The following is a 24,971-nucleotide window of genomic DNA, read 5'->3' on the forward strand; positions in this document are numbered from 1 at the left end:
CTGATGGTTACCAGAGGGAAGGGGGTGGGGTGGGGGCAGGGGGAGATAGGTGATGGGGACTAAGGAGGGCCCTTGTGATGAGCACCGGGTGTTGGTATGGAAGGTGCTGAATCACTATGTTGTACACCTGAAACTAAAACTGTATGTGATCTATACTAGAATTGAAATTTAAAACTCAATTAAAAAAAAAAAAAGCATATCTAAGGCTTGAAATATCAGAGGAAGTGTAGTTTAATTTGCCTTCACCATGTGCTTTGCTCTTAGACTTTAAATATCGACGGCCTCCCATCAAAGGGTCCAACACCACCCTGGTTGGTAAGTGAAAGTTATTTCATTTCAGACCCACGCTTCTGGGCTATAATTGAATAGATGTTAAAAACCATTCCAAATTAAGTAGATTTTCTTACCTTTTTAAAAACGTGCTGATTGTGTAAGACCTATGATAACCTTCTTTTTTCCATTGTGTTCAGTTGGATACAAAGTACCTGTCACCCTTGTTACTGGCATATGAAGACAGGATGAAAGAGAAGGATGAGCTCAATGCCACCCTTCAGGTAGGCTGGCAAATGCCTCAGGACAAGGTTTATAAAAAATAAGACCACTTCAAACTTTGAGGAAACATTTTGAAGATAGGTATGCCCAACATCTCCTGGGTACTCAGATGTTGGAAGGAGGGAGAAAAGGGAGGAAGGAGTGTAGTGGTGCAGGTGGGGGGGAGGGGAGGAAGGAAGAGAAAGAAAGAGGGAGGAAGGGATCAGTGGGGCCGGAGGGGTGCGCGGGGATAGGTGAGCGGGGTGTGGAGGGATGGGATGGTGCCGCATCCATCGGAAGCCTGGATTCCCAGGCCGGCAGCCCCGGGTGGGCCGGGCTCTGGGTGTGCAGAGAAGACAGCAGCAGGGGCCGCTCCTTTCCTGGCGCTCTGTGGCTGCACGCTCCACTGCGGAGGGACATTGGGCACACATGGGAAGAGTAGGCCAGAGATATTTTAGGCCGACTCAGATGCTTCTTAGCTCTCTGAAGAACTGACCCCAGAGAAATCCAGTGGTGGTGGTGGTGGTGGTGGTGGTGAGGAAGCCAGGTGTTTGCTCATTTCTGCCTTGTTCAACTCTGTGTGGTGGGAAGGGCCTCCGACAGCAGACCCCGTTCTCATTACACAGGTGGCCAAGGCTACGTGGCTGTTATAGGTATAGGTTCCATCCTCTCTGTGTGCTCATTTAAGTGACCAAAGACATCTCTGGAATTGGAAGGATCCAGAGAGAAAAGTTTGGGTTTTCTGGACTCTCTGGCTGGGAGGGTCTGTTAAGTCACCCAGCCTTCCTTGTTATACTGTCCCATGTACAATCGTCCACGTAATACGGTTTTGAACCTTTTCTTCTAGACTTCCTGTTGGACACTTAATTTTGTAAGAGGATGAATTAATCTTTTTTTTTTTTTTTTTTTTTGAGAGAGAGAGAGAGAGAGCATGTGCACACACGAGCGGGGTGGGCAGAGAAAGAGGGAGAAAGAGAATCCCAAGCAGGCTCTGCCCTCCCAGAGCAGAGCCCTGCGTGGGGGCTCAGTCTCACAAACCCTGAGACCTTGACCTGAGCCAAAATGAAGAGAAGCTTAACCAACTGAGCCACTCAGTGCCCCAGGGGTGAATTAATCTTATACTAATTAACTATCAAGCCAAACAACTAACAAAATTAATTTGGTGCTCCTTCTAAAACAGGGGTATGGAAATAGTCTTTGTAAATAGACATTTAGTAAATATTCTAGGCTTTGCAGGCCCTGTGGCCTCTGTCAGCAGCTCTTCAGCTCTGCTGTGGAAGGATGAAAACAGCTATAGACGAAGTGCAAATGAATGAGTGTGGCTGTGTTCCAGTAAAACTTTATTTACAAAACAAGCACCTGGCTTGGGGGCTTTAGTTTACCTGAGCCCTGTTCTATAAAAGAGCTGCCAGCCACTGGGGAGTGTGTTTGGGCAGAAAGGTAAAAAAGAAGCTTCATGGCATGGTTAAGTTAACTGGGTATAAGCATAAATGTCTAATAGCTGAGAGAAGAATGCAGACTGGCATCTGAGGTTGTCTCGTGCTGAAGGACGCCACAAGACACTGAAGCTGACTGAGGGCTGGCTGAGAAAAGCAGCGACGGAGGAGGCCCAGCAAGAGTGCCAAGAACACAGGAGGCAAAAGCGGGCCCCACAGCAGTCCTTAGTTGGGCGAATGACGGATGGAGCTGTCCTCACTGATGGCTTCCTGTAGGAGAGGCTTTCTTGTGATCATAAAGGGCCAAAATTAGGAGAATCCAGGGGCACCTGGGTGGCTCAGTCGGTTGAGCATCCGACTTCGGCTCAGGTCATGATCTCACGGCTTGTGGGTTCGAGCCCCGCATCGGACTCTGTGCTGACAGCTCAGAACCTGCTTCGGATCCTCTGTCTCCCTCTCCCTCTACCCCTTCTCTACTTGCACGTGCGCGCTCTCTCTCTCTAAAAAAAATAAATAAACATTAAAAAAAAAAATAGACTCCAACCCCTACCCTTTAATTCAGATGAAAATTTCTTACTTTTATCTAAAAATTTCCAGTTTATCCTCCAAAGTCTTTAAACAAAAGAAAAATTACAGTGTTCTTAGGTCTCTGCTTTCTTTCTTTCTTTCTTTCTTTCTTTCTTTTTTTTTTTTTTTTTGACCTGCCTTTATCTTTTCAACTTGTGGCACTCATAGGGAAATGTTTTCAAATCAGGAACTGAGTGTTTAAAACCTGATGTTCTCTGTCCCTTGTACTCAGCATCGCGGTTGTGTCCTGCTTCCCACCAGACTGGGGAGCTCCCTGAGGGCAGGCGCCTGGTGCTGCTACGCAGCTTAAGGCAGCTGTTGCTGTGAGACTTTGCTAGAAAGCCGCTGACCTTTGACTTGAGCCACAGCGACAGCACTAAGGCTGAGAAATAGCGCCATGTGTCTGTGTGTGTGTTACAGTGTATATACATTTGTATTTCAGGAGGAAATGAGGATGTTTAGGATGAGGGTCCAGGAAGTGGTGAAAGAAAACGAAGAATTGCATCAGGAGCTAAATAGAAGCAGTCCAGTTACCAGCAAGGAATGGCAAGTGTGTTTCTGGTATATTCTGCTAGCTCAAAAGAAAACAAGATGAGAGGAATAAACTTTATTAAACCATCAGATACCTTTTCCTTTTTTTCACTAAAACATTTTCAGGGAGAGTTTCTAAGAAATTAATAAGGCACAGTGAAAATGTGATCTATTCTAAACTTGAATTTTAAAGATTACGTTTAAAATTCTAAATAGGCTTTTACGGGGCGCCCGGGTGGCTCGATCGGTTGAGGCTGGGCTCTTGATTTCGGTTCGGGTCATGATCTCACGGTTCCGTGAGATCGAGCCCTGAGTCGGGTTCTGTGCAGAGAGCACAGAGACTGCTTGGGGTTCTCTTCCTCTGTGTCTGCTACTCCCCTCTTCACGTGCGTGCATGTGCGTGCACACGCTCTCTCGCTCTCTCAAAATAAACTTTAAAAACTAAAATAAAATTGAAATAGCTTTTTAAACCTGAAATCCATCTACTCTCTCTCCCTTTTTATGTTCCGATGTTGTATTTCTCTAGGACGGTTTTCCCATTCCAAACCTGTTGAGCCACATCCTTTTTGCCCTCGTGACTGTTCCAGAGCTTTAGCACAGAAAGCTCAGGATGGGGCTCCGTACCACTAGCTCCCGTCTGGCCTGCCCTTTCCGTGGCCTTCCATTCCCTGACAACTGAGTGTTGCCTCACTCCGTCCTGCTACAGATGCTGCTGCCTCTCCCCAGAATGCCCCTCCTGCCTCTTACTCATCCATTAGGGCCCTGCTCAAATGGCCCTGATCAAATGATGCTGGTCGGCACCTCTCCCTGGAGGCAGAATTCCTCAGTTGCTCCCTTGTCTCAGTTTCTGACATGGCCCTAAACATACACCCTGTCCTGGTACCTGCCATACTGTGCCTACCTGTGTGTCTCCATGTCGGGCTTACTGTGCTCGGTGAGCTCTTCGAGGGCAAGGCGATGTCCTGTTCATCAGCACAGTGGCAACAGAGGCCTAGTCAATGAACACGTGAAAGTAGAGGTCTTAAAAAGTCTAAGGGCAATATCCAGGCAAGACTAAGAAAGCAAAAGCTATTCACGTTGATCTTTTTCTATGTTATACTTAGTAATTTTTAAATGTTTTAACATCACTGAAAAAAAATTAAAGTACTTTCCGTATGTGATGTCCCGGAATTCGGAATAAGAGACAACAGCATTGCTACCATCAGGTGGGTTCTCCCTGATGTGATGGTCACTGATGTGTCAGTCGGGTTTGGCCTGGGCAGCTACTGGATCTTGGTGCACTGTGGTTTCCACTGTTGAACTTGGATTTTCTTCTGTCAGGGCTCCTAAGGTGCCTCCCCTCAACCCTCCTTGAATAGCACCCTAGAAAGCAGGTCACTTAGACTGCTTGCAAGAGCCCTCGAGAGAACTGGGATGTCAGGTTCTTCCTCTGACCTCGTACATAAATGCAAGTCAAACCTGGTTACTTCTTCTTAAAATCAAATAAATAAACAGAAGAAAGACCCCACTTTCAAATCCACACGTGCACTTGGCCCTTGGCACCCTGCTCTGGTGTGGTGGTCTATGCCATGGTTGGGGAGATGTTAGGGCTGTGCGGTGCCTGTTGAGACCCCCCTCCCCCCAATCTGGCCTCTCCCTTATTCTGAACTCATTGCCCTCCACCCCGGGGAGGGGTCCTGTGGGCAGATCTCCTGGCACTCCTGTGCACCCCTGGCACTCGTGGCCCCCCCCCCACCTCCCTGGCCGCTGATCCCTGTCCCTACACAGGTGCCAGGTACGGGACGTCCCCACCAGAGACTCGGGCACACCAACTTCACACGTCAGTAGAAACTGTCTCCTTATTTTCACGTAATTTCTCCATGAACTTCTGGGCCATAACTAAATTCTGCATTTCTTTTCCTGATGTCCTCTGACCAACTGGGATAGCTCATGTTTCACGGGCCTCAGTTTGCCTCTAAAATAGGAGGGGGGGGGGGCGCCTGGGTGGCTCAGTCGGTAAAAGCGGCCGACTTCGGCTCAGGTCATGATCTCTCAGTCCGTGAGTTCAAGCCCCGCATCGGGCTCTGTGCTGACAGCTCAGAGCCTGGAGCCTGTTTCAGATTCTGTGTCTCCCTCTCTCTGACCCTCCCCCGTTCATGCTCTGTCTCTCTCTGTCTCAAAAATAAATAAATGTTTAAAAAAAAATTTAAATAAAAATAAAAATAATAAATAAATAAATAAATAAATAAATAAATAAAATAGGAGGGGGTACTAAACTAAATCTGAGGTCTTAAATTTTTTTTTTTAAGAAATAGGAGAATCCCTAATTTTTAAAAAAGAAAGAAAAGAAGGAATGGTGGAAGGGAAAGAAAGGAAGGAGGGAAGCAGGTAGGGAAAAAAGAGCGAAGGGAGGGAGGGAGGGAGGAAGAAAGAAGTCCCGAGAAAGTCCACAGTGGGGCTGGTCTGTCAGAGGCAGGACAGTTGTGGGGCCACAGCTGGGAGCTGGTGGGGAGGGGGGCTGGGACTCTGTCCCTCCCAGACAGCAGGGCAGCTCCCTCCCATCATGGGTGCCGAGGAGCCAATGTGCAGCCACTACTGGAGTGAGATCATTGCTATAGCTTGACTCTTTTCATCTTTTTTCTCTCCTTCCTCCACTTCCCTTTTTGAGCTTAAAGTGAAAACTTGAGATAATTTACTGGTTTACCATTTGCTTTGAATGGTAAGCATTTAACCAGATTTCCGAGGCCCCCTTAGCTCATTCCGATTGGAATTTTCAATCATGAAGGTTGAGCTGGGCTGGGATTTACTTGGCACCCTCTGTAAGGGAAGGGTTTGCTCATGTGAGATTAAGGTTGGGGACTTTTAGTACTTAGTATGGTTTAAGACACCAGCCAGAAGATTTCGACAAAGTCATCGTTTTGGGACAAATATGCTATTGATTACAAGTGAGTACTTCTCAATTAAAATGAGAACTTCTAGGGAGCCTGAGTGGCTCAGTCAGTTAAACGTCCTACTCTTGATTTCTGCTCAGGTCATGATCCCAGCATTGTGAGATGGAGCCCCATGTTGGGCTCTATGCTGAGAGTGGATTCTGCTTGGGATTCTTTCTCTCTCTCCCTCTGCCCCTCTCCCCTGCTTGTGGGCTCTCTCTCTCTCTCTCTGTCTCAAATTAAAAAAAAAAAAAAAGGAAACTTCCTAAATTCTTCCTCAGTTCTAATTACCTACTGGTTTCAAAATAATCCAGTGGGTTTTGGGATTGGAGGTTTATATAGATGAAACAAGACTGGCCATTTGATAATTGTTCATAGTGGGTGTTGTGTACATGAGGGTTTATTAGCTGTTTCTTTTCTACTTCTGTATATGTTTGAAATGTTACATTTTAAAAAGTTACTGAAGTAGTTCATAATGGAGACTTTATTACTGTCCTTTCCCAGTTTAATGTGAGTGGGAGGATTAACTGTGTTTGAAAGATGTTTAGTATTGAAACTTGTCCAGATAGTCATTACCTGCAACACATTAGTGGCTTTCTTTTATTTTTTTTTTAATTTTTTTTATGTTTTTATTTATTTTTGAGAGAGAGAGTGTGAGCCGGGGAGGGGCCAAGAAGGAGACAAAAAATCTGAAGCAGTCTCCAGGCTCTGAACTGTCAGCACAGAGCCCAACGTGGGGCTCAAACTCATGAACCACGAGATCATGACCTGAGCCAAAGTCGAATGCTTAACTGACTGACCCACCCAGATACCCCTTACTTGCTTTCTTTTAGACTCTGGAATGTCTCTGTAATCATTCAGTACCTGAATAGCAGTATTTAATTTTGTAAATCAATTGTAGGCGTCAGCTTCAGACTCACGCAGAACTGGTTTTAGAGGAAAACAAGTTGTTGATAGAGCAGTTGGAGATTCAGCAAAGAAAAGTCAAGGACACCCACCAGGAGCGTCTCCAGGAAGGTGAGCCATCTTTCCATCAAGTAATGATGATGCTGTGATATCACTGTTGTCTCATACTTGCACCACCCCCCCTTCTGGTAGAGATCCCCTTCAAATTAAAAATGGGGGAAATCACGTTTTCTAGAATGTGTTGTTCTTTACTGAAATGCAGCTGTTTATGTTACAACATATCCAACCATTACCGCAGTGATTGCTTTCTTAGGCTCCGCAGTGTCCTTCCAGTCATTCTGTAAATCTTGTAAAGCAAATGTACGTGACCCATTTCGAATCTGCAGAACTGGGTTTGGGGGTGCTAATGCCATTCGTAAGAGGGGAAAATCATGGGAGGTGAATATTTGAAACAATGCAAGGGTCTGTTCCTGAACATTTGTGGCATGAGTAATAAGAACTCACTCGTTCTGAACAGTTTCTGTGTGACCTTGCCCTTCGTCAGAGCTGTGTGTGCTGTGATAGACTGTATTTCCCTTCGATACCTTCTGTGAGCACCCCCTCTCCATGTGTCCCTCCCTGCCTCTAGGAGCCCCAGAGCATATGGCCTTGGACTTTGAAGTGGACCACATTGAGTCATTTCTTCTACTTTGGTTAAACCCCAAATTTATGAGCACAGAAGGTAGTGGCATTTTTCCCCCTGTGCTTTACTGATTTTTCTTTTCCAGGAAAGAATAACACAGGACAGGAGGGCAAAATACAAGCTGTCTTGCGTGAGCCAATGTAACCCCTCCCTTCTGTTTTCCCTAATGTTCCTGATTATTTTTAAAAAATTTTTTTAAGTTTATTTAGAGAGAGAGAGAGAGAGAGAGAGAGATGGGGGGGGAGGGGCAGAGAGAGAGAGGGAGAGAGAATCCCAAGCAGGCTCCACACTGCCAGCGTAGAGCCCAATGTGGGGCTCGAACTCACAAACTGAGATCATACCCAAACTGAAATCAAGAGCCGGATGCCTTACCGACTGAAAATGCTCCTGATTATTTAATGACTGCCCTTTCCACCCTGGGCACTAAGGCCCCCACTGCTTCGGCAGCTGCTGGGTTGGCACACCATTTGTTTCCACGAGCCGGGTCATGTTTAAAAGCGACAGTGTCTGTCAGCACGTCCGATAGGCATTTCTTCCACAGGACTTCCCCTTCAACTCCACGTGGCACGGACATATGTGCCTTTCCTCTGGCATTATTTGGGGCAGAGGAAAGAGAAAGTCGTTGAGCCTCCTGTCTTTGTTTTCAAGACCAGAGATGGCAGGGAAAATTAATTTTGTATTCCCTGAGCTTAATTTCTTTAAATGTAGTGGATCTGAGCAGGTGTGGTGACTATTCTGGTCACGGAGAATAGGGCCAACCTTTAGGCCTGTCTGGTTTAGTCAGCTGCCTATCTTATCTTCCCATTTCCCAGAGGGAGCTATTCATTTTGACCAACTAACTTTTCACAGAGTACAAGGATTTAAAGTTTTATGCTCTAAGACTTCTAAGTGCCGGTTCCAACAGCTGTCTGGGAAGTATCTTATCATTATGTACTACGGTGTTGCTCAGGCTGAAAATATTTACGATTTCCTTTAGATACAGGACAGAAAACGTAACTTAATGAGGAAAGGGAAGAAAAGCAATAAATTCAGTCTGTACTTGGGCCATATTTGATGTCTCTAAATACTTGAAAATCTTGTACTTTCAGGGACAATATCGATGTTGTGTGTCTGTGCTTGCGTATCTATGTGTAACTTAAGGCTTCAGTCTTTGGAAAGTCAGTTCCTTGGAGGCTAAAATCATGTTTTGATTAACATCATATGTTATCAACTATGATATCAACAAATTGAACCTGCTAAAAAATAATAATAAATAAACTGAGCCCCAGTAGGAAAATGTATATTTAGGGAACATTTAATATAGGGACAGTAATTTCTAAGTACAAGGCCTTTGGTATTAATTTCTAAATCCCCAAAAGATTGTTTCAAGATCATTTTTTATGAGCTGGCTCTCCTTGGTATTACCTAGTAATCAAGAATCCTGTTTTCCTAAGTCTTCTGTACCAAGTCTTTATCCATCTCATTTTTCAGTTTCTAAGCTGACAAAACAGCTCATGCTTCTGGAGACTAAAACCCAGAGCCAAGAAAAGGAGCTCACTCAAAACAAGGAGCAAATGGAAATTTTACGTACTGAATGCCAGGAACTAAAAACACGCTTGGATGGCAAAATTGCAATGAACGTCCATGCTTCGATTGTAAACGAATTAAAAAGGTAAGGACACAGGGTCTTTTCATTTTCACAAGTGTGAGCGTGTCACCGTGCGTGTGGTTTTAGGCGGAGAGGAGAGGGGTCACACTGTCTTCTTCGGAGTCTATTAGCTGCACCAACACAGGTGTCCGGGACTGAGAATGGTAAATCTTTTATTATTAAAGTACACTATGCCTGTCTTTGAGGGCTGCCATCTGCAGAGTGTGTGTGTGTGTGTGTGTGTGTGCACGCGTGTGCGCACGTCCGTGATTTCTTTTCCCCCTACTGTTCCAGCCTTTATTGGTTCTGGACCCAAAGATAATTTAAACTAGTAGAACAGAAAACCTGGATATCCAGTAATAGGGAACTGGTTCAATTAAAGGATACAAGCATAAAATGCTCTTTATTTGTTTGTTTGTTTGTTTGTTTGTTTTGAGAGGGAGAGAAAGAGCACGAGCAAGGGAGGGGCAGAGAGGGAGAGAGAGAATCCCAAGGAGGCTCTGCACTGCCAGTGCAGAGCCCGACGTGGGGCTCAAACTCATGAATCACGAGATCATGACCTGAGCCAAAACCAAGAGACGCTCAACCTACTGAGCCACCCAAGCACTTCAAGGGAAAAAATATATTTTTAGATGAAGAGATTAGATTATAAAACAGTATGTATAGGATGATCACAATTTTATTTAAAAGGAAAATTTTATTTAAAGAGAAAGAAAGCATATGTATGTATGTGTATTAAGGTGACCAACCATCCCGGTTTACCTGGGACCGAGAGGTTTTCCCAGAATGTGGGAATTAACAGTGCTAAAAATGGAAGAGTCTGAGGCAAACTGGAATGAGTTGACTGTTCTAATATGTGGGTCTTTATCTGTATTTCTTATGTGTATAAATACATACACACACATATTTGTATATGGTCACACTCACATATGCCATAAGTACGTAGAAAAAAAGACTGGAAGAATGGAAAAATATTAACAGAAATTCTCTTTGGCAGGTGAAATGGGTGTATTAGTAGCTGAGGTTTTCCAGAAAAACGATGGATATATGTAGGATGTGTATATACATATTTCTAGAGAGAGGTTTGTTTTAAGGAACTGGCTCACACGATTATAGAGGCTGGCAAATCCAGAATCCACAGGGCAGCCAGCTGGCTAGAAACTCAGACAGGATTTCTGTGGTACACTCTTGAGGCAGAATTCCTTCTGTAGGAACTCTCAGTTTGGGCTCATAAAGCCTTCAACTGATTGGATGGGACCCACCCACTTATCAAGGGTAATCTGTTTTACGTCAAGTCAGTTGCCGATAGATGTTTATCACATCTGCAGAATTCCTCCACAGCAGCATCCGTCTAACGTGTGACCGAACAAACGGGCACCATAGCCTAGCCAAGTTGACACATAAAATTAACCATCAAAACGGGTAATTTAAATTTTCTTTGTGTTTTGTTTTAAAATATTTTACCTGTGTTCTATTATAAATATACATTATTTTCATAATGGAGGAAATAATTTTTTAAATGGTTAGGCATTCAGCTAAGACGGTTGACGTGGGGGAATAAATGAGTTAGGGCATGTAAAGTGCTTAGTTTGGTGCGTCAGTAAATGCTGGAACCCAGTGTTTTCGCTGTACTATTACATGTTGTCTGGGCCATACCTGTACTTTACTTTTCTATTCCAGTAGAGGAAGGAAAGTTTTTTGAGATTATGTTCCTCTTTGTGATTTTATTTCCCTCAAACACCCACTCCTGTGGCTGATGTTTTTTTGTGGATGTGTCATAGGCACATATTCTAGATGTGAGTGTAGAAGATATGAAAACCTTCAGAAGGAAGCCACTAATGGCAAAGGCAATGGAAGACAAGGCAAACATGTTGAAAAGGCAAACATGTCACCACATCTCTTGTAAGTGGAAATCAGGAGAGGAGCATTGTGGTAGAGAGTAAACTCGTCCCTACTAGGAGGTGACAGAAGGCCTTTGTGCCAGCCTTTTTCCGGGAGGCTTTGTGCTCAGAGTTGACTGGTGGGGTAGAGGGTGGAGCAGTGAGGGTGAACACGGAGTGTTGACTCCGATGGTTCCCTATTGGAGGGCACAGTGTTTGACTGGAGAGAGCATTTGTAACATGGGAAGAGGGGCACGGCTTCATCAGGGATGGAATGTGTGAATTCGGGGAAGTCCGTAGAGGCTGTACCAAGATTGGGTAGAAAAACAGACAAAGTAAGGTGAATACTACAGACATGAGGTAAGCCAAGGACACCTTGGAGTTGGGCTGAAGGGAGCCAAAGTGCGCCCACCCTCTGGTTGCCTCAGGTAGGGGGCTCCCTTCCCACACTGATCCGGTAGTAAGAGATCCGCCACATGTACCAGAGCAGTTAGTTACTAGTCATCAGCGAAGCAGCTGTTGACCCAGCTCCTACAATGAGGGGAGTCCCCGGAGGAATTTGGGAAAGGGCTGTGTCTCGGGCAAAGATGAGGTCCTGAGAGAAAGGTGTTTATAGAATAAAAGGGTTAAACTGAATGCTCGGTGAGTGTCCAGGGACGGTGCCTATGTGTCATTTGTCCTCTCCTGGTTCAGGGAAGTGCGGATCATAAATATGGAGTGGCTTCTCCATTTTGTCTTGTTTGTTCTGTCTGTTGGCAGCTTGCCTGGGAGGAACTGTGGCCCAAGAGAGGGCAGGAGGTTATTCTCATGGGGAGCTGTCCAGCTGACTTAGAGCTGTGCGGTGGCCACGCCTGGAGGCTTACATTGTTCTTGGCTTTTATCATCACTTACAACTGTTGAGTCTACCCACGATGTGAACCAGGGTGTCACCCCACCTCTAAAGAAAGTTAGCAAACTTGTTTAGAGAGAGCTAAAGGTTTGGGGTGACTAATGGTGTCTACACAAGGAAAGCCTTCCTTATTCTGGCTTTTGGGGCAGGGGGGTTCTAGCCTAAAGGGTAGCTGACTAGTCACAGAATTCATCTGTGTAGGCAGAGTCCTGCTCAGCAGTCAGTGATATGCCTGCTCAGGGAGATGCCAGGGCAGAAAAGCCATCTCCTTATATAATACCTACCAAATACCCAGTTCTTCCTCCTAAAATAAGAGCAGACTCCTAGATGTGAACAAATGACAAGCATCATTGGATATAAAGGAGGTAAAAATACAGTGAAAGAGGGAGACCTACGTAAGCAGAGAAACTCACTTCAAAGGAAAGTCAGATGGGGCGCCTGGGTGGCTCAGGCAGGTGAGCATCTGACTCGTGATCTCAGCTCAGGTCTTAATCTCAGGGTTGTGAGTTTAAGTCCCACATTTGGCTCCGTGCTAAGCGTGAGGCCTACTTAAAAAAACAAATAAAAGGAAACAGATAATATAGAGAATGCAGGAGATCTAAAACAATAAAATGCCATAAAAGAAGTGCAATTATTAAGAGCAAGATTAGAAATGATTACCAGAGGGACGCCTGGGTGGTTCAGTTGGTTAAGCGTCCAACTTCAGCTCGGGTCATGATCTCACAGTTTGTGAGTTCGAGTCCCGTGTCGGACTATGTGCTGACAGCTCAGAGCCTGGGGCCTACTTCAGATTCTGTGTCTCCCTCTCTCTGCCCCTCCTCTGCTCATGCTCTGACTCTCTCTGTCTTTCAATAATAAATAAACGTTAACAAAAAAATTTTTTTAAATAAATGATTACCAGACTCTAAAGAAAATTAGAAAGGCCAAAAGACAAATTGGTCAATTCTGCCAGAGCATAAGGAGACAGACAATTGGGAATGGAGAGGAAGGTAATAGATGGAGGACCCATCCAGGAAGTCCAACCTTAGATCGTCAGGAACCTCAGAAAGAAAGATTGAAGAAAATGGGCAGACCGACATTAATAGTTGAAGGGCATAGTTGAGGTCTCTGAAGACTAACGCTAGGACCCGCAGAGTACCCAGTACGGTGAATGAAAAAGACCCACACCCAGATATACCTGAATGAAATACCAGTGGATCCAGAAGGACAAGACAGTCCCAGCACCCACAAATGAATAGCGAGCTGGGACTCCAAAGGGTTTCATCCTCAGGGTAAGGTGAACCGGAAACAAACCAGCCCTCAGTCCTCTCTGGAGGAAGGTTCCTTACTCCTAAAAATTTTCCAAGGATAGTGTCCAGGACACAAAGACAGACAGACAGACAGACAGACAGACAGTGACTGGGAACCAATAGAAGTAGCACATAATAATAAAGAGTCCAGATGTAGAATTATCAGACAAAGACTATAAAGCAACTGGTGGCTGTTAGGCTTAAAGAAATAAAAGCCTCCAAAATATCTTCTGAGAACTAAAAAGCATCACAATACTGGGTTTGAAAAAGAAACAGAATTTTTAGAACTGGAAGATACGGTAACCTAAATTGAGAATTCACTGGATGGGCTTAACTCTAGATGAGACATATCAGGATGGGGAATTAGTGAACTGAAAAATAGATCAGAAGCAGGTAACCATAGGATGGCTTGGAGTGCTCCAAGGTCGTGGTATCAGTAGATCACAGACAGGAAGCGACATAGGGATATATTTGATCCGGAGAGTTAGAGTTATGACAGCTGGGCGTCTTCCGCAACTGAAGACAATGTGACAACACGTGGATTATACTTGCCCAAGGAGCGCAAGCACAGTCGGGTAAATGAAGAGCTGTCTTAGCGAAAGAGCAGAGGACAGGTTTCCTTCAGAGCGGTTCAGCCACAGCAAGGTGTTTAACAGGTAACAGGGGACATGTCAATTGGGAAACAAACAGAACCCCTAAGGAGCTAGAACTTTATCACTGGAGAAAATGCCTTTCAGGAATGAAGCCAAAATAAGGATATTTTCAAATCCAAACTGAGTGTTGCCACCAGGCAGCCTACATTAAAGGCAATTCTAAAAGAGAGTATGCATCAGGAGGAGGAAAATAATTCGGACGTGGATGTATCAGAAACAAGGTAGAAATAAGAGTAAAAAAAGACATAGTGAGTATGTTAGTAAATGTAAGTGAACATCAATTCCATAGAACAATATCTTTTGGGATTTAAAAATACATAGAATTCTGGGGCGCCTGGGTGGCTCATTCGGCTAAGTGTCTGACTTTGGTTCAGGTCATATCTCGCAGTTCATGGGTTTGAGCCCCGCGTCAGGCTCTGTGCTGACGGCTCAGAACCTGGAGCCTGCTTTGGATTCTGTGTCTCCCTCTTTCTCTGTCTCTCCCCCATTTGTGTTCTGTCTCTCTCTCTCTCTCTCTCTCTCTCCCAAAAATAAACCTAAAAAAAATTTTTTTTTATTTTAAATACATAGAATTCATATGCACAACAATAACAGCATATAATCAGGAAGGGAGTCAATGGAGTTTGTCTTCTAAAGTCTTTATGTCATTCTGGAGAGGAGAAAGGTGTTGATTCATTCTATAGTGTGAAAACATACATGATGAAATTTGTGCAAACAGAATGTGTATAACTTCTAAACTAGGATGGGGAAAGAATGATTTTTTTTTTTTTAATCAGTCCAAATGAAGGCAAGAAAAAATAGGACAAGTGATAAAATAGAAAACACAAAATAAAAATTTAGATTTAAAGGCAAATGTATCAAGAGTGAGTAGGTACACACTAAATAGACTGAATATTAAATTAACATTTGTTAAGTAGAGCCCTGGGAGGTTGGATGGTGAGCCATAGTGACACCACAAAGAAAAGTGAAATAGAGAAGTTTATAACTCACAGGTACCTAGAGGGGCCCCACGGGAGGTCAAGGCAAGGTGCCTGGGTACATGAGCGTCTGTGAGTGACATGCTAGGGTTCTTGGATGGAGACCAGATTGGTCAATTCAAACTAAAAAGAGCAGGGTTTTGGAAAGCTTCGGGCCGTCTTACCTATGAGGCAGTGAGGGGAAGGCCCTAGGAGGTGGAGAGAATGCTTATCACGTGGAGGAATACCACCAGGAATTTACATTTACCCATGACTCTGCAGGATGTGACCAAAGTCCTGTGCGTGGGGGAGGCTAGCATCCACTCAAGGCCTCACGCAGGCCGTACACAATGGGTTGCGAGGCAGAAATACTATGGAGTGGTGTAGCTAAATTCTCAGTGGCACCCCTGTGTTGCCATTAAGCTATACATCTCAGTCAGAAAGGTGCAGAAAGGTCAAAAATGAAAGGGCAGAAAAACCCATACTACTCAAATATAAACCAAAAGAGAAATCATTAGAAATAATAAGAGATTTTAGCAAAGTTGATAGAAACAACATCAGTTTATAACAATGAATTGTATTTCATTGGAGGAACAAATATCTAAAAAGCAGAGTACTTCTGTTGGGAAAATGATAAAACCATACTGATAATTTTGGTGGGTAAAAAACTTACAAGTTGATAGGTTTTTGATTTGGAGAATTTTGTTCCCCATTCAGTGTGAAGATGCTCTCCATAGCCTTCCGGCTTGCATTGTGCTCGATGAAAATCTGCTGTTGTTATCATCTTTGTTCCTCAGAACATGATATGGCTTTTTTTTCAGGCTTCTTTTAATAATTTTTCTTTGTTACTGGTTTTTAGCAATTTAATTAGGATGTCCCTTAGTGTAGTTTCTTTATGTTTATTCTGCTTGAGGTTGACTGAGCTTGGAAATAATTTAGCTGTTGTTTCTTCAATATTCTTTTCTATTCTTCTTTCTGTCACCTCTCCTGGGACCACTTGATATTGTCCCATGGGTCTCTGATGGCTCTGTTCATTTATTCCCTCAGTCTTCTTTCTCTCTGCTTCAGTTGGATAGTTTCTATTGCTGTCTTCCAGTTCTCTAATCTTTTTTTCTGCAGTGTCTAATCTGTATTTTTATAACCATACAGTGTATGGTTTCCCTCATATATTGCATTTTTCCATCTCTAGAAGGTCCATTTGAGTCATTTATATTTTCCATTTCTCTTCTCATCTCTCCTCATCCATTTCTCTACTGTCTTGAACATACAGAGCATATTTATAATAGCTGTTTAAGAATCTCTGTTGGTCAATGCCATCATCTCTCTCACTTCTGGAATTGTTCTATTGATTTTTTTTCCCCTCTGATCACAGACCATATTTTATTACTTATTATTCCCATGCTTGATTGGATGCTGGATATTGTAGATTTTGTGTTGCTGGATGCTAGATGTAGTGCATTGCTTTTAAATAGCATTAGATTTTGTTCTGGTGCACACTTATGCTACTTGACCGTAGTTGGGTTCTTTCAAAGTTTGCTTTTCTTGGGGTAGGCCCAAGGCACCTTTTAGTCTAGGGCTACCTTAGCTTCATTACAAAGGCAGTGATACCCTTCTGAGGGTTATCTCCAGTGCCCCTTCTATTATAAGGTCTTTCCACTCTGGTTACTGGGCATGTGTACTACTCCTAGTTCTTGGTGAATGTCAAGAATGGTTCTGCCTCCTCATTTCTAATGGTTCTTTCTCAGCCTCAGGTAGTTTCCTCTCACGCGTGTGCAGATCAGTAGTCCTCAGCCAGAGATTTGTAGTGACTACCCACCCCCCTAAAGATCTCCGGAGCCCTCTCTCTGCCTGCCCCACAGTCTTTAGCTACTTTGGCCTCTTTGATCTCTGACTCCTCAACCCGGCAGGTCCACTAGGTTCTATTTGGAGTTTTCCTGTCCTGTCCTGCAGCCTGCCAGTAAGCAATTGTAGTACTCACTTTGTTATTTCCTTCCTCAGGGATCACAGCCCTGCATTGTGTATCGTCTAAAGGCAGAGAACTTGTTTCTTACGTTTTGCCTCGTTTTCCAGCCGAAGGGGTAAATCTATCCCTACAACTCTGTCTTGGCTGGAAGCAGAAGTCTTTGCATTTTCAACATTCTTCTTTAACCATTTATCATTAACCCAGTTGAATGTGTCCAATAAAATAATAGTTAAGTTAGTTTTCAGTGAAAGAAATGAGTTCTGGATCTTGTATGTTTTTGAGTTACAGTTGACAAGCTAACCTTAAAATGTCTACATGTCTACAATGTCGTCTACATTGTCATGTATTCCTGCTGCACATAACAAGCACGCAGCTACTGCCACGTGCCACTCTCTCCGCACATTTGACGACACCCAAACTGCTGTCCAACAAATCAGGTTCACTCACATCACACTACACAGATGTCACAGCAGCGTTAGATTGCTGTAAAAGTTTCGAAGCCGTTCTCTTAGTTTCTGTATTGATCTTGTGGACAAGTAACAAATAGCTGGAGACCGACACCCATCTGAGAGTCACACTTGGAGTAGCATTCCTGCAGAGAATCCCGCAAGTCTGTATACAGAATACAGGCCGAATGACTATCGGCAAGAAAATGGGTACATAGAATTTGGTATAATGATACAGTTAAGTATTCTACAGCCACACAAAACAGATGGGTGAGTCTTGGAGACATAAGACACTAAAATACATACAGCCCTTTGTGCACCTGTTGTGCATCTTGATTCTCTTCGTGTGTGGTTCCAACACTGGCACACCAGACTGAGTCGTAGCAACGCGTGGATAGGTGGTAACACTATAAAGGTACTCAAGGAAGCTCTGTGATTGGGGCAGGACACATGGGAATATCTGGGGTACTTGAAACGTTCTGTGTTTTTTATCTTACTATTGAATTATAGTTGACGTACAATGTTAATATCAGTTTCAGGTGTACAGCATAGTGATTGTACAACTCTATACATTAGGCAGTGTTCACCACCATAACACAGTTACCACCTGTCACCATATGCTAATACAGTATTATCGACTATATTCCCTACGCTGTACTTTTCATGTCCATGATTTTTATTTTATTTCATTTATTTTATACCTGGAAGTGTTAACCTCTTAACACTTTAAATAGTGTAAAATAGTTAAACCTGTTTTGCCCATCCCCCTACCGTCTCCCTTCTGGCAACCACCATTTTGTTCTGTTTGTTCGTTTTGTCCCTTAGATCACACATATAAGTGAAATCATATGGTATTTGTCTTTCTCTGTCTGACTTATTTCATTTAACTTAATATGCTCTAGGTCCATCCATGTCATAAAATGGCAAGATCTCATTCGTTTTTATGGCTGAGGAATATTCCATTGGAATATTCCAATATACAATGGACATCTTCTATATCCATTCACCTACTGATGGACATTTCGATTGCTTCCATATCTTGACTATTGTATATGCTGCAGTAAACATAGCAGTATGTATATCTTTTTTTTTTTAAGTTTGTTTATTTATTTTGAGAGAGAGCACGCATGAGGCAGAGAGGGAGAGAATCTCAAGCAGACTCTACACTGTCAGCCCCAGAGCCCAACACAGGGCTTGAACTCACAAACCGTGAGATCATGACCTGAGCTGAAATCAAAGGTAGGATGCTTAACTGACTGAGCCACCCAGGCACCTCAGAGGTATGTATATCTTTTTCAATTGGTGTTTTGTTTTCTTTGAGTAAATACCCAGAGGTGAAATTACTGGATCATTATGGTATTTCTGTTTTTAATTTTTTGAGGACTCTCCATACTGTTTTCCACAGGGGTTGTACCAGTTTACCTTCCCACCAACAGTACACAAGGGTTCCCTTTTCTCCCCCAACACTTGTTAATATCTTGTCTTTTCAATACTAGCTATTCTGACTGGTGTGAGGTGATATCTCATCATGGTTTTGATTTGCATTTCCCTAATGATTAGTCATGTTAAGCATCTTTTCTTGTGCCTGTTGGCCATCTGTAGGCCTTTGGAAAAAATGTCTATTCAGGCCCTCTACGCATTTTCTAATCAGATGGTTTTTTGGTGTGGAGTTGTAGAAGTTCTTTATATATCTTGGATGTTAATCCCTTATCAGATATATTATTTGCAGGTATCTTCTCCCATTCAGTTTCCTTTGCTGTGCAGAAGCTTTTCATTTTGGTGTAGTCCCAATAGTTTATTTTTGCTTTTGTTTCCCTCTCCTGAAACAGATCCATAAATGTGTTGCCAAGGCCAGTATCGAAGAGATTACTGTCTATGCTCTCTTTTAGGAGTTCTGTGGTTTCAGGTCTCACATTTAGGTCTTTAATTCATTTTGAGTTTATTTTTGTGGATGGTGTAATAAAGTGATCCGGTTTCATTCTCTTGCATATTGCTGTCCAGTTCTCCCAGCACCATTTATTGAAGAGACTGTCTTTTCCCCTTTGTGTATTCTCGCCTCCTTTGTAATAGGTTAATTGACCATATAAGCATGTACAGTTTGTAGTATATCTTGAAATCTGGGATTATGATACCTCCAGCTTTGTCCTTTCTCAAGATTGCTTTGCCTATTCAGGGTCTTTTGTGTTTCCATACAGATTTTAGGATTATTTGTTCTAGTTCTGTGAAAAATGCTAGTGGTATTTTGCTAGGGATTGCATTAAGTCTGTGGATTGCTTTGGGCAGTATGGACATCTTAGGAGTATTCTTCCAATCCATGAGCATGGAATGTTTTCCCATTTTTTTGTGTCGTCTTCAGTTTCTTTCATCAGTGTCTTATAGTTTTCAGAGTATAGAGTTGCATTCCTTGATTAAATTTATTCTTAGGTATTTTATTCTTGTGGTGCAATTATAAATGGGATTTCTTTTTAATGTCCTGTTTCTTCACCTATATGGTAATTATATGATGGTTCATTATAATTATTTGTTAAAATATGCATTTATCTTTTTTTTTTAACTTTTTTTTTTAATTTTTTTTTTAACGTTTATTTTTGAGACAGACAGAGACAGAGCACGAGCAGGGGAGGGGCAGAGAGAGAGGGAGACACAGAATCTGAAACAGGCTCCAGGCTCTGAGCTGTCAGCACAGAGCCCAACGCAGGGCTTGAACTCACGGACCGTGAGATCATGACCTGAGCCGAAGTCGGACGCTTAACCGACCAAGCCACCCAGGCACCCCTGCATTTATCTTTTATATGTTTTTCTATATGTATATTTTACAATTTAAAAAACTTTAAATCATAGCATTTCACCAGAAGTAAAATCAGAAATGATCAGTACAAGTTTCCTCTGGGATGCCCAGGGGGTGGAAAAGGAAACATTTGTTTTATTAAAAAACATTTTTTTTAGGGGCACCTGGGTGGCTCAGTCGGTTAAGCGTCCGACCTCGGCTCAGGTCATGATCTCACGGTTTGTGGGTTCAAGCCCCACATCAGGCTCTGTGCTGTCAGCTCAGAGCCTGGAGCCTGCTTCAGATTCTATGTCTCCCTCTCTCTCTGCCCCTCCTCTGCTTGCTGTCTGTCTCTCAAAAATAAATAATAAGCATTAAAAAAATATTTTTAATTTTTTTTTTTTAAATCAACTATTTCAGGGCACTTGGCTGGCTCAGTCGGTGGAGCTTGTGACTCTTGATCTCAGGGTTGTGAGCTCAAGCCCCATGTTGGGTGTAGAGATTACTTAAAAATCTTCAATAAAAAAAATAAATAAAGTATTTCTCCCACTATTAACTGTTTTTGTTTTGTTTTTTTTTTTTACAAATTATTTCTACCTTTTTTATTTGTTTGTTTTGTTTTAAATTTAAATTTGCCAGCCTGCAAGGCTGGGAGTAAGGCCCAATGGTACCGAGAGAGACCTACCCCATCCCAGAATTGGGCAGCCTCTGTGTGTGGCTCTACCTGTTCAGGGCTGGTCATGGCATGAAAACTGACCAAGAGAACCATTGAAGAAATAACTCTTTTCTCAAGCGTCATTTTGCCAGAATTTTATATTGAAATTGTATGCCCTCTTTAGTCTTTTATTTCTCTTATCATAAAACCATTGAATTTAGTATGACAGAAAATTTGTTTTAGCATTAGGATTTGGGAAGGCAATTATAACTATGTAAAAAATGAAACTATCTTAATTTTTCTTCTGGAAGGAATATAGGTTATAAATAAGTATATCTATACAGGGGCCCCTGAGTGGCTCAGTTGGTTAAACATCCGACTCTAGATTTTGCCTCAGGTCATGCTGACACAGTTCGTGAGTTCGAGTCCCACGTGGGGCTGTCAGTGCAGAGCCCGTTTAGGATTCTCACTCTCTGCTCTCTGCCCCCCACCCTCTGTCTCCAAATAAATAAATAAACTTTAAAAGAAAAGTATATCCATGTAGAGGCATATGCAACAGTTACGGGCAGGGGTTAGATCATTACCATCAAAGGAGTGTGTGCCCAGCCATGCCCAGCCTCTAGAAGCTCCATCCCAGGCCCTCCGGGAGGGGACAAACAGTATTTCCGGGGGGGGGGGCGGGGCGCGGGGGGTGGTAGGGGGGGTGCCTCCCAAGGAGCCCCATGGGCCCCGGGGGCTGGGCTGCCCATCACTTGCCTGGCAGTGGCCGCCTCAAGTTAACTTCAGAGTGCAGATACAAGCCTGTGATGTTTTTGTCTGCCAGCCAGTTGCAGAAGGAAGAGGAGAAAGGAGGTGCTGAGCTGGAAGAACTGATGGAAAAGCTGGCCGTCCTGCAAATGCAGAAAAAGAGCCTGCTGTTAGAGAAGAACCGCCTGACAGCTGAAAACAAAGCACTAGGAGCTGAACTCGAAAGGGCACAGAAAATAAATAGGTTTTTATCTATCTTTCCTTCAGCCGGGTTTTTTATTTTTATTTTTTTTGTATTAAAAAGAGACAAATATTCCGTTTTATTTTCTTTGTCTAATACTGGCTAGAAAATGGAAAAAGATCATTGAGATTACTGGATATCAAAACAAAAGCCCAGTAAAGGCTTTGCTGTTGACCAGCATTAGCCAACATTTCTCAAGTCTATTTTCAATTATAGTTGATAGTCATAATGATGACCCTAAGACTGAAAGTCCTGGAAGTTATTTCCTATGCATTTTGGGGTAACTGGATTCCTTTTTCAAAAGCATCTTTTAGAACATGGGCCAAAAAATTAAGAGAATAATACATAAGTAACCTATTAATTGTGTGAAGCATTTTTTGATTCTTGCTGACTTGGCCGGAAATCAGTAATTATGCCTCATTCAAAATTAAACTCGGTTATCTATTCTCACCCTGAAACTCAATGGAAGATTTGGGTTGCCGAAGAATACATTTAAATGCTAACATACTTGCTGTGTTTACAATTCAGATAGTCTCTATGCCCTAGCCATTCAGGCTAATGAGTTTTTTATTCCACCATTTGGGGGGACTCTCTAGGAGGTCTCAAAAGAAAATTGACGTCCTCAAAAAGCAGGTGGAAAAAGCCATGGAGAACGAAATGTCTGCTCACCAGTACCTGGCAAATCTTGTTGGCCTGGCAGAGAATATGACCCAGGAACGCGACAGTCTTATGTATTTGGTAAGCTCCCCCAGTTAACTTCGAGTCCACTGCAAGTTAATATGCAAACATAGTTTTAAGTGTGTTGTCTTTATAAAATTACCCGTGAAAACCTTCATCTCTTTACATTTTAACTGCACATTTTCAGATTCTCCAGAATTTTTGCTTTCAGCCATGGGGGAAACACATTTTTGAAAGGCGGATAACCCACACTTTTAAATAATGGTAAATGATACTCTAGAAGATAAACTCCTAGAATTAGTTGATCCAGCCAAATAGAACAGGGTCGCCAGGCATTTATCACACATGCAGACGCGTCTTCATATTCTCCCTGTAAAGCTGACTTAATGTGTTCCCTGTTTGAAGATGAAATATGAGCACCATGGACAGGGTAAACAGAGGCCATCCCTCGCTGCTCCTGGCGACCCTAGTCCCAAGGAAAGGACCGCGTGGGTTATCGGTGGTCCTAGATGGTGGAGCACTGCCCCGCCAGCCCACGTGATGCCAAGGGCATGGTTCTTGGCATTTCCACATTAGTGTTAAAAGGTGTCAGTGGCAGACTGTGCAGTGAAAGGAGGCACGCTCTTTGCCAAGCTCCACGCAGTGAAAAAAGCCCGATAGAATTTACCACAAAATGGGACTTACGTAGCAGTGTCTCCAAGTGGTGAAATTATAGGCAATGAAGAAAAAAATCTAGGCCTGTTTGCACTTTATGATTTTTCAACTTTGAACACATGTTGCTTACATTCATTTAAACATGTTTGTTTAAGCAGCGTTGCAAATCTCTGGTAGCATATGATTAGGAATAATAATTTAGTGCATGTCATGACAGAGGAAACTAGCAGATTTTCTGAGACATTTGGAAATTGGCAGACTTGGAATCACTCAACCCCTCTCCCAAGTGAATGGGGTGTGGAGAGTCTGTCAGGATGTGCCACAGGCTTATTCCCATTTGTTAGGAAGGTATCAAGTTCCTCCTTTGAGGGGGCGCCTGGGTGGCTCAGTCAGTTGAGTGTCCCTGGGATTGAGCCCCGCATCAGACTCTGGACAGAGCGTGGAACCTGCTTAAGATTCTCACTCTCTCCCTCTGCCCCTTTCCCCTCGCTCAGGATCTCTCTCTCTCTTTCTGTCTCTCTCTCTCTCTGTGTCTCTCTCTGTCTCTCAACAACAACAACAACAAAAGTTCTGGGTGCCTGGGTGGCTCAATCAGTTAAGCTTCCAACTTCAGCTTAGGTCATGATCTCCCAGTTTGTGAGTTCAAGCCCTATGTCAGGCTCTGTGTTGACAGCTCAGAGCTGGAGCCTGCTTCGGATTCTGTGTCTTCTCTCTCTGCCCCTCCCCCACCCACTCTGTCTGTCTGTCTCTCTCTCTGTGTCCCAAAAATAAATAAACATTAAAAAATTTAAAAGAAAAAATTCTCCATAGGATAATGAACATTAGGCTTTTAGCCATTGTTTATATAAGAGGAAATAGAAATATAAATAGCACACACCTCTTGGGGGAAATGTGATCCTTATTTGTAATAACAGAGATGCTCATTAAGCCAGTCTTGAGATCTCATTCTGCACTTATATTAAGGTTACCAAAAAAGTTGCTTTCTTAATTACAATAGTTGCTGCTAGGAGTGGTAAGATTGATTACACATTAATGGTGATTTCTAAGCCCTTCCCAGGTCTTTTGGAAGCAGTGTGACTCAGACACAGCATGGTAGGCCCCTAAGCCTGTATGCCCCCGTCCCATCCGCCTCCTGAGAGGTCACCATCCTAACCCAAGTGCTGGGCTCGGGCATTTTCTGTAGTGGTGCTGAGCGCCCATTTCCCCCTTTGCCTTGCCTCCTGTGCTTCCCCACTGGAATAGCCAGAGCGCAAAGCAGAAGCTTGCTGAAAAACGGGGACCCTGCTGCCACGTGTCAGTACCACCGTAAAGGCGAAGTCATCTTGTTTGCAGCGCAGGGCACGCAGGCTTCCCCGGGAGGCAGGCCCTGCACCTCCCGTGTGGGCCAGCGATCACCCCAGGTTTCTGTGATGAAGTTTAGATCCTCCCCGATCCTCACACGGTCCCTCTTAGGTCCTCCCTTCGTATTTGTGGGCCCAGGATGGGAATCGAAACAGAAGCCATACACTATTTGGAAGTTACAAGTACTTGGAAGTTACAAGTTAAGCCAACAATCTGTAAATGAAACGTGTTCTCTCCCCCTGCCTTGAACTTTGTTATTATGGCTTAAACGCCAGGCTCAGGTTTAGAATCCTTAGACCCCTCGGACATGGGGGAGCTGCTTTCAGCCCTCCCCAGCTGTGCCCACCGCAAGAGACATCTGTGTACCTACAGACACTGTTGTCCCCTGGCCCTGCGAGCGCCTTGCGCCTGGGAGCCCCGAGACCAGCTGGGGTTCGGGGTGCTGCTTGCTGCCTCTGCCCTATCCTGGGACTGTGGGCCGAGTATCCCAACCTTACTCTGTCCTGGTCTCCTAGGCCTTAATTTATTGAGAATGGCACCTTAATTTCTTCTTTTAGTTTTTATTTTTATTTTTTATTTTTGAGAGAGACACAGAGTATGTGCGTGCAGGTCTGCTCATGCAG

General features: G+C 43.5%; 1 protein-coding gene across 2 annotated transcripts in view; it reads left to right on the plus strand.

The window, feature by feature from the left end:
- The window catches only part of CEP89 (centrosomal protein 89), a 70,291-nt gene that overhangs the window by 37,357 nt on the left and 7,963 nt on the right, over nt 1-24,971 (plus strand). For both annotated transcript variants that reach the window (XM_042968063.1, XM_007096730.3), the window contains exons 10-16: nt 265-315; nt 471-554; nt 2,977-3,080; nt 6,876-6,991; nt 9,033-9,213; nt 21,511-21,678; nt 22,272-22,413. In XM_042968063.1, coding sequence (XP_042823997.1) covers nt 265-315; nt 471-554; nt 2,977-3,080; nt 6,876-6,991; nt 9,033-9,213; nt 21,511-21,678; nt 22,272-22,413 — 846 coding nt within the window. The remainder of the gene's footprint in view (nt 1-264; nt 316-470; nt 555-2,976; nt 3,081-6,875; nt 6,992-9,032; nt 9,214-21,510; nt 21,679-22,271; nt 22,414-24,971) is intronic.

This window comes from Panthera tigris, chromosome E2 (genome assembly GCF_018350195.1).
Source record: "Panthera tigris isolate Pti1 chromosome E2, P.tigris_Pti1_mat1.1, whole genome shotgun sequence".
Lineage (NCBI taxonomy): Eukaryota > Metazoa > Chordata > Mammalia > Carnivora > Felidae > Panthera > Panthera tigris.